Genomic DNA, 9,536 nt, shown 5'->3' with positions numbered 1-9,536 from the left:
GCAGAGCTCTCCCAGTAACCTGGCGGGGCTGAGCAACCCCCCCGGCACCCCGCGGGACGACGCCGAGATGGGCAGCAATTTCTTAAACCCCTTCCAAAGCGACAGCGTAAGGGACCCGGCGGGCACCCCCGGGGGAACCCGGGGGGGCAAACGGCGAGGGAGGGGGACCCGGGGGGGTCGGGGCTGCCGGGGGGGACGGGGCAGCTGCAGAGCTCCGACCGACCCGTGGCGGACCCCCCCGGTGCCGGCGGGGGTCCGGCCGTGGCAGAGCATCACGGAGGCGTGAGGATGGGCGCCCCCCCCCCCCCCCCCCACACCCCACGCTTCCCCCAGCACCTAACCGAGCACCTTGCTGCTGTGGCCCCCCCCCCCCAAATTTCGGTCCCCCCCCCCCCCGCCCCGCTAACCCTCTGGTGTCTCCGGTCTCTCTCTAGTACTCGCCCAGCATGACAATGAGCGTGTGAGCCCAGCGCCCGACGCCGGCCGAGAACCCGACGCCCCCCCCGCGGTGCCAAAAAAAAAACAAAAAAACAAACAAACAAAAAAAACCCACCTGTATTTAATACACACACACCCGAAAAAAAAAAAAAAAAAAAAGGGAAAAAAAAAAAAAAAAAACTACCCGGCTCCCCCCCCGCCCAAAAAAAAAATGCCAAAAAAAAAAAAAAAAAAGCAAAAAATAATAATAATGAGCGTCAGCATCATCAGCGTGCGACACCCAGGAAGCAGCCACCCAGGTGCCCCCCCCCCGCCTCGGGCAGGGACCACCCCAGCGCCTGGACCCCCCCCCCAGCACCCGGGGGGGGGGTCACCCGGGGGGGGGGGGGGGGGTGCTGGCACCGCGGGCAGGAGGGAGCCACCATGGGGTGGGTTTGGCCCCAACCCCCCCACACCCCATTAGCCCCCTCCTGCTCCTTTAACCCCCCCCCCTCCCCGGACCATTGGGGGGGGGGGGGGTTTGGGGATAGGTATTTATTTTGGGGGGGGTTGCCGTGCTGTGTGCCCCCCCCCCCCCCCCCCCAAAAAAAAAAAGGCATGCTGCCCAGCTGGGGCACATGCGCTCGATTGCAATTAGCCGAGATGCTAATTAGCAATGTCATTTCGCCCCCCCCCCAAATCTCATTGGGGGGGGGGCAGCCAAATGCGGGCCCTGCCATAGCCCCAGGGGGATTCTGGGGGGATGGGGGGGGAGGCCATACCACCAGCACAGCCCCCCCCCCCCCCCCCCCCCCCCAAGCTGGGTGAGGCACCCCCAAACCAGGCTTGGGGGGGGGGGGGGGGTGCAAGCCATACACCCCCCCCCCCCCCAGCACTCTATAGGGCAGGCCCCAGTGCAGAGCAACCCGCCCCCCCCCTCCCCCCGGTAACAAACCAGCCCCGGGGGGGGGGCTCCTGGCCCCCAGCCCCGTCTGCGTGCTCAGCCAGCACTGTGATCTTCCTGCCCCCACCCTCCCACCCCCCCCAACCCCGAGCGCCAGACCGGGGCCCCCCCTTCACCCCCCCCTCCAAGGGACCACTTTAAAAAAAAAACACTTTAATATGAAGGATTTTGTTTTTCTCCTTTTCCTCCTCTTTTATAACAGAAAGGACCTCAGCCCCCCCCCCCTCCCCCATTGCCCCCCCCACACCCCATCCATCCGCCGCGCACCCCGGCCCCCTCCCCTGTACAGCCCCCGTGCCGGGGGGGGGGGGCCCCGCCGTGTCCCCCCCTGCGTCGGGCAGAGAGCGGGGGGGCAGCCCCCCCCCCCCCCGGCCCCGTAGTCGTTGTGTAGGGAGAGCGTGTCCCTCCTTTCTAGCCCCGAGTCTTTAGCCCCAACGTTGCTTATCGAAACGAAAACGGGGAAAAAAAAAAAAAAAAAAAGAAAAAAAAATCATAAAAGGAAAAAAAAAAATCATTAAAAAAAAAGGAAAAAAATATACCGAAAAAAAAATCCCCAAAAAATCAAAAAAAAAAAAAAAACGGAAAAAAAACAAAACAAAACAACCAACCCTGCATCAATAAATGTAATTTGATTTTTTTCAGAAGGCGGCGTTTGGCTCTTGCTTGGCCCCAGGGGGGCCGGGAGGGTCTGGGGGGGGGGCCAGGAACCAGGCGAGACGGGGCAAGGGGGGGGCTCGCTGCGGGTTTATTGGTGGGGGGGGGTACAAAGCTTCACAGTTTCGAGTCGGCGTGGGAGCCAGGCAGCACCGGGTGCTGCGGGGGGGGGCACACAGGTCACAGCCCCCACCCTGTATCCACCCCCCCCCCCCCAAAAAAGCTCATATAAAATACAAAAAGGCACCCAAGGGGGGGGGGGGCAGGTAGAAACCCCCCCCCCAGCCCCATACAGCAGAGCCCCCAACCCTGGGGGGGGGTGGGTTGAGGGGGGGGTGGGGGTGGGGGCTGTGCATCCCTTTGGGGGGGGGGTCCCCACCGGGTGTTAGTTGGCTCCGTCGATGTGGAGGGGGGGACACGGGGGTCCCGGCCGCGCGGTGCCGGGGCAGGGGTGGCCGTTGAGCTGGGGGGGCGCCGCCGCCTTCTTGGGGGTGACGGGGCAGGCGGCCCCCGCCGGGCAGGCGCGCTTCGGGCTCAGCGCCGGCCGCTGCATCTTGTGCTCCAGCAGCATGTGGTTCTGGGGGGGCAGCCCCAGGCAGGCCCTGCCGGGGGGGGGGGAGGAGAGAGGCTCAGGGGTAGGCGCCGGCACCCACCGGGGCTGGGGGGGCCACAAGGACTGGGTGCCAGGACCCCCATGGCCCCGCACACCCCATGCACCGGGACCCATCAGGATTGGGGACCCCAAATATTAGGGACAAGGACCCCATGGTCCTGGGCACCCCATGCACTGGAACCCACCGAGGTTGGGGACCCCCAAATATTGGGTACCAAGACCCCTTGGCCCTTGGCACCCCATGAACTAGGACCCACCAAAGTTGGGGACCCCCAAATATTGGGTACCAGGTCCCCATGGCACCCCATGCACCAGGACCCACCGGCATTGGGAACCCCCAAATATTGGGGTACCAAAACCCAATGGCACCGGGCACCCCCTGCACCAGCACCCTGCAGGGTTGGGGACACCCCTGGGGACCCATCAGCGTTGGGTGCCAGGACCCGTTGGCGTTGGGCGCCCTGGGCATCAGGAACTGGGACCAGCAGGGACTGGGTGCTGGGACCGACTGGTGCTTGGCACCCCTTGCGTTGGGTACGGGGGCTCGGTGGCGTAGGACACCCCGGGGAATTGGGCACCCCCTGCATTAGGCACTGGGGGCTGCTGGTGGTGGACACCCCCAGCATTGGGACCCACCAAGATTGGGCACCCCCAGCACTGGGACCCCATTTGCACTGGGCACTGGGACCCACCGGTGCTGGGCGCCAGGCACCAGGAATCCCCTGGGCTCTGGAACCATCACGCACCAGCACTGGGCACAGAGACCCACCAGTACTGGACACCCCAAACCTTGTGCACCGAGGACCCACTGGTGCTGGACACCCCATGCATTGGTCCTGAGCACCCATGGGTGCTGGGCACCCTGGGTACGGAGCACCAGGACCCGTGGCTGGGTCTGGCACCCGCAGCCTTCGGGCACCGGGGGCATCGAGACCCCCGCAGGGGGAGCCACCAGCAGCGGCCACCACCGGCCCGGCCGCCCCCGGGGACCTGTCCCCAAGGCTGGGGGGATCCCGGGACCCCCAGGAAAGGCCACCCCCCGGTGACCCCCAGGCGCGGGTACCTCAGGATGTTCTCGATGCAGCTGCGCTGGCGGAAGAGGGCGTTGACGATGGGGGTGCCCTCGGGCACCAGCGGGGCCTTGCAGAGGAAGGCGACGATGGAGAGGACGCTGTGGAAGCCCTGGAACTCGGGGTCGCCCTCGGTGCAGAAGGTGATGCGCTGGCACAGCTCCGTCAGGATGGCCAGGTCCAGGATGATGGGGCTGGCCAGCAGCGAGTCCTACGGGCAGCGAGGGGCACGGGGTGAGGTCCTCACCCGGCCGGGCTCGGGGACGTGTCACCCCGCCAGCCCCGCGCCCCGCGCACCTCGCACGTGTTGTGGATGACGATGGTGTTGGTGCCGCCCATCATGATCTCCGACGTGTACTCGTCCAGCGCGCGCTTGCTGTCCCCCACGTAGGGCACGTACTTGATCACCACCTGCCAAGGGACGCCCCCGTCAGCCCCCCATCGCCCCCACGGACCCCCTCCCCAAATATCGGGCCCCCCCGTCCCCAACTCACGCAGTGGTCGGGCTTGTCGTGCGGTCCGTAGAGGACGGGGTTGGCCTGCACCGTGTCATCCACCACGTTGCTCTTGGAGATCTCCTTGGAGCGGAACTGCTGCGGGGCCGAGAGGTTCTTCCCGTCGTTGTTCCCCAGGTGGTTGTAGCTCACGATGGACTTGGTCTGGGCGGGGGCGGCAGGCAGGTCGACCCCCGGGTCCGTCCCCCCGCGGGGACATCGCAGCCGGGCCCCGAGGCGCCATGCGCAGCCCCGTCCCCGCGTACCTTGAGCCCGGCGCCCACCAGGAAATCCACCAGCACCGACTTGAGCTTGGTCTGCCCCGACTTGAAGTCGTCGCCGCAGATGAAGACGCGGCGCTGGGCGGCCAGCTCCACCGCGCCCGGCACGAAGGTGTTCTGGGGGGACCCGTTGATGTAGGCGCAGCCCTCCAGGATGCTGGCCACGGCGAAGAGCGTGGACGGGGACACCTCCAGGCCTCGCTGCGGGGACACGGGGCGGCTCAGCGCCGGCGGCACGGTGCGTGTGTGTTGTGTGTGTCCCCCTCCCGCGCGCCCTCACCTCGATGGCCCGCAGCAGGTTGTCGGCGGTGTCGTTGAGCCCCGGCACGACGTCGCAGAAGCGCTCCGTGTTGGCCGTCCACAGCACGATGACTTTGTCCACCCCGCTGCTCTCCCTGAAGTCCCGGATGTCCCTGCGGATCTGCTCCACCTGCCGTGACCGCGGGACGTGGGGACGGGTCAGTGTCGCGTCCCCATCCTCACCGCCCCCTCTCTGCCCCTCCACCGTCCCCCCGGCACCTGCTCGGCCTTGGAGCCGCGGAGCACGTTGTCCGCCCGCTCCTCCTGGTTGGCGGCGATGAACTCGGGGATGTAGATGGAGGGCCGGGGCTTCATCTTCTCCATGTGGGGCCAGAGCTGCTCCTGCAGCGGCCAGTCCAGCACCTCCGCCCGCCGCATGGCCTCGGCCAGGTTCAGCGAGGAGATGTCCCAGCCTGCGGGGGGGATGCGACCGTGCCGGTCTCGCACCCCCTGCCTGTCACCAGGCCCCCCGCCCGCCCCACCTACCGTCAAAGACGATGTCGTTGGGGTGCACCATGGGCAGCAGGTCCCGGAAAGGCACGTAGACGTCACCGGTGGGGCCGGTGCCCAGGCACACGGTGGAGGCTTGGAGCAGCGAGCCGTAGTAGTTGGCTTTCTGGGGAGGAGAGCGTGACGATGAGCAACCGGCACAGGAGACCCCACAAAACCAGGAACCCGGGGCCACAGCCCCCTTCCGCAGGACCCAGGTGGGGACGGGACCACCCCGGGTGCCCCCGTCCCCATCGGGGTGCAGCCCGGACACCCACCTTGCGCCCCGTCTTGGTCATCCAGGACAGGCCCAGCCTGTTGGCCAGCACGGCCGCCGTCACCGTGGTGCCGTTGTTGCCTCCCCAGCCCACCAGCATCAGGCCCAGGCGGGGGACCTGCCGCCCCGTGCGGAAGGTGAAGCGGGTGGAGCACGGCCTCACCTGCACGGCACAGACAGCGGGGACGTGAGCGAGCACCGAGAGGGCCGGACCCGGTGCCACGAGGCCGGGCGCTGGTGTTCCCAACCCCGCCGTCCCCATCCCGTACCTTGGTGACGCCGTTCTCCTTGCAGACGTGCACGGTGCTGTACGTGTACTTGGCCTCGATGAAGTCCTTGCTGTACGTGACATCGGGGCTCTCCACAAGGAATGTCTCTGCCATTGTTCCTGGAGCTGGAATTGGAGGAAATGGGTGGCACCCCCGGAGCCTGGCACGCCGGGCCCCCCCCCCCCCAGCCCCGCTGGGACGTGGCTCCGGGCTGTGCTGGTGGGGACGGCTGGCTCCAAGCCCCTGTCCCTGTCCCCTCCCAGCTCAGCACCGCTGTCCCCAGCCCCAGGACATCACCGAGCTCCCGACAAGCGGGGATGGCACGGGGCAGGCTGTCCCCGCTGTCCCCAAAGTCCCCTCTGTCCCCAAAATCCCCGCTGTCCCCATCCCCCGGGTGGCAGATGGCACAGGGGACCGGTGCCAGCAGGACCAGGGGTTACCGGGGGTTACCGGGGACGGCATCGGGGCTTACCGGAGACACCGGGACCGGAGCCACCCCCCCGCTCCGTGCCACCGGGACCCCGGGGGGCGGCCCGGAGCGCGCAGCCCGGGGAGGGGGCGCGGGGACGCGGCGACCCCGGGGCCGTCCCCAGGGGTGCGGAGGGCGGCAGGAGCCGGGTCCCACCCCCCTCCTCGCCCCGGTTTGGGGGGGGGGGGGGGCACTCACCGGAGCGGGGGGCGCGCAGGAGCCCGGTGCCGGTGCTGCCCCACGGGGGGATGCGAGCGCGGCTGGGGCTTCCCCTCGGCTCCCGCCGCTTAATCGGCTCCCAGGGCCCGCCCCCCCCCCCGGCTCCGCCCAGCGCAAAACTTTCCATCCTCGCCGGACCCCCCCAGGTCCCGTCCCCCCCCCCCCCCCCCCCCCCCCCCCGGCCCCGGGACCGGCGGGGGGGGGGTGGGGACGGGGGGGGGGGGGGGGGCACCGGGCACGGCCCCAGCTCGCCCCCGGCCCCCGCTGCCCTGCGCGCTGCCGGGCTCCGTGCGCCCGGCACCGGCTCCGTGCGCGCCCCAAGGGCAGGGGTCCCCCGGGCAGGGGGGGGTGTCCCGGGGGGGGGGGTGTCCCGTGTCCCCCCGTGTGTGTCGTCGTCCCCCCCCCCCCCGGTTCTCACCGGCGGGGCCCGGAGCGGGGCGGGCCGAGCCCTCCCGCAGCGCCGCGCCTCCAGAAGGGGAAGCGGCCGCTGACCCGGGAAGGGGAAGTGGCACCGGGGCCGGGGCCGGGGGGGTCCCGCCGCCGCCTTCCGCCCATTCACGGCCCCGGGCCCGGGGCTTCCGGAGCGGCGGGGATGCGGAAGGGGGGGTGGAACCGGAGCTTGCCCACGGGGCCGGGCCCACGCGGCCGGAGCCGCCTGGGGCATCCCGGAGCCCCCCGCAAGGGGACCCCGGAGCTCCCCGAATGGGGGCCTGGAGCTCCTGGCACCGTCACCCCGCAGCACCCAGCACCCTGCAGCCCCCGGCTTGGGCATCCGAAAGCCCCCATTTTGGGGACCCTGCAGCCCCCATCCCCATCCCCATCACCCTGTGGCCCCCATTATCATCACCCTGCAGCCCCCGCCACTGTCACCCTGCAGCCCCCACCACCCTGCAGCCCCTGGCTTGGGCATCCCAAATCCCCTATTTCTGGGGACCCCACAGCACCCATCACCGTCACCCTGCAGCCCCCATCGCTGTCATCCTGCAGCCCCCATCACCATCACCCCACAGCCCCCATCACCCCCATCCAGCCCATCCCAGAGCCCCCTGGCGTTCTGACCCCACAGCCCCCAGCACGGGCACCCTGACGGTGGCAGCCTGCATCCCTGTCTCACCCTGCAGCCCCCACCCCATTGCGGGGAGGGGGCCGCCGGGCGCTGCCCCCCCCTTTGGCCACGGGAGAGGCCGCCGGGAGGCTGCTCCCAGCCTCTGCGGAGGACGGGCAGCGGGACAGCGAGGGGGCCCCGGGGGGCCTGGCTGCCATTTCAATGGGAAGGCCCCGCTTCAAAGGAGCCCCCACCCCTCTTTCCCCAACACCCCCCCCCGGAGCAGGAGCAACGCCCGTGTCCCCCCGCATCCCCCCCCCCCAGCGCTCCCAGCCCCTTCCCCACCCATGCTCCCCGCCGACGTGGCGAGGACAGCTCGGCTGCCACCCACCCGCCAGCCCCGGGCCCTGGCTCCGCGGGGGCCGCTGGCACCGCCAAGCGTGTGCAGAGGTTTGTTTTTTTTTGGGGGGGTGGGGGCACATAGGGGGGGACGACACGCGGGGACCACCGGGGCCGGGCACCTGCTGGGGGAAGCCGCCGGGCATCGGCGGTGCCGGGGGCGTCGGGGCCCGAGGGCTGCATCCAGGCCGTGGGCAGCGGTGGAACAATGCGCCCTCAGTGCCGGGCTGGAGCACAAAACGAGCCCCGCGCTGGAATTCCAGTGCCTCAGCAAATTATTGAAACAAAAATAACATTTCTTTGTACAATAATCCTGGGGCGGGGAGGGTCCGGGCAGCGCTGCCAGGGGCCGAGAACTGGTATTTTTCCACTGGCTTTCCTTTTTTTGCCCCCTCCCAGAACTCCCACCATTGTTCCTTCCCCCACTCCCTTCCCACCCCTCCCACGCTCGGCACCGCATGAGCGGGGCTCCCTTGTTCCTGCTCCCGGCGCTCATGGGCCGGGCGCCCGGGCCGGCCGCCCAGCGCCTTCAGCTCCCCAGCTGCCGGGGGCTGGCGGGGGGCCAGGCGAGCACGGAGCCATAGCGACCAGCGCGGCCCCAGAGCAATGGCACCGGGAGGTGTCCCCCACCCCCCAAAAAAACCCCTCCGCCAGGCCCCAAACCCACCCATACGTCGCGTTCAGGGCCTGATTCTCTTCCCCCAACTGGGGGGCGGGTTGCTTATGGGGACCCCCTGGAGGGCATCCCCCCATCCCCCATCCCTTTCCCCTATAATACCGCCCCAATTCCCTCATCCCAAAGCCGCTGTTTTTACCCCAAGCCCTCCCGCCCGCAGCAGGCTGCCTCCTGCACCTTTGGGATTTGGGATTTTTCCCTTGGCGTTAAATAACCGCCAGCCTCTGACCCTCCCTTATCTTCGCCCATGGCCGCTGCTGGCAGCTCCTTTTCCTCTCCTTCCTGTCCCCTCGCTGTGACCCGCCGGGAGCCACGCACCCAAGGACGGACGGACGGACGGACGCGTGCAAAGGGACAGACGGATGGACAGCTCTGGGTGGTCGCCGCACCGCGGTGGGAGCACGGCAGCGGTGCTGCAAGAGGGACCGGCTCCGGCCGAGCGCGTCGAGGGCAAATTAGGCTAATGAGCTTCCTCCTGGAAACGAGCCGCCAAGCAAAAGGCGCGCGACCTGACCCCACGGGACGGAAAAACCCGCGGCTGTTTCACCGTGTTTTGAGCATCCCGCAGACCTCAGTGCGCTGCGGGGTGATCGCACCCCGTTTGGTGACACGGGGACAGCGTGGCGTGCTGTGCGGGGACACTGCCGGGTGCGAGCTCGGTGGTCGTGGCCAGGGCTCCTCGTGGACCTGCACGAGGTGCACGCCTCGAACCAGGGATGCTGCCCCGCTCGCAGCCCCAAAATCGGGGGATTTCTGCAACCCCGAGCTGCTCCGTGCTGCGTGCCCCCGCCGAAGGCCGGCAGCCGCGGGTTCCCAGCCGGGTTCAGATAAGAAGGGAAGCTTCTGGAGCCAGGCTGGCTCTGGCACAGAGGAAGCAGCCAGTAAATTTCCACTGGTGCT

General features: G+C 68.8%; 1 protein-coding gene and 1 long non-coding RNA gene across 4 annotated transcripts; one reads left to right on the top strand and one right to left on the bottom strand.

Annotated features, from left to right (window-relative positions):
• Nucleotides 1-1,011, top strand: LOC121060118. The gene is made up of 2 exons (XR_005814746.1): nt 1-106; nt 435-1,011. It is a non-coding gene; the product is annotated as an uncharacterized LOC121060118 (long non-coding RNA).
• Nucleotides 1,012-1,994: 983 nt separating this feature from the next.
• On the bottom strand, nt 1,995-8,158 carry ISYNA1 (inositol-3-phosphate synthase 1). Of its 3 annotated transcripts, none has more exons than XM_040537580.1 (11): nt 8,083-8,158; nt 5,829-5,953; nt 5,561-5,722; nt 5,280-5,409; nt 5,013-5,206; nt 4,774-4,923; nt 4,479-4,694; nt 4,213-4,377; nt 4,016-4,129; nt 3,712-3,929; nt 1,995-2,637 (listed from the first exon to the last, which is right to left on the bottom strand). In XM_040537580.1, the coding sequence occupies exons 1-11, from the start codon at nt 8,141-8,143 to the stop codon at nt 2,421-2,423; spliced, it is 1,752 nt and encodes a 583-aa protein (XP_040393514.1). In that variant the 5' UTR covers nt 8,144-8,158; the 3' UTR covers nt 1,995-2,420. The 3 variants fall into 3 exon arrangements, with proteins under 3 accessions (XP_040393514.1, XP_040393515.1, XP_040393513.1); XM_040537581.1 differs by lacking the exon at nt 8,083-8,158 and adding an exon at nt 6,935-7,083; XM_040537579.1 differs by lacking the exon at nt 8,083-8,158 and adding an exon at nt 6,496-6,658.
• Nucleotides 8,159-9,536: the final 1,378 nt, after the last annotated feature.

The sequence above is a fragment of the Cygnus olor genome, chromosome 26 (assembly GCF_009769625.2).
Source record: "Cygnus olor isolate bCygOlo1 chromosome 26, bCygOlo1.pri.v2, whole genome shotgun sequence".
NCBI classification, from domain to species: domain Eukaryota; kingdom Metazoa; phylum Chordata; class Aves; order Anseriformes; family Anatidae; genus Cygnus; species Cygnus olor.
This window is presented reverse-complemented; position numbering and strand designations above follow the sequence as displayed.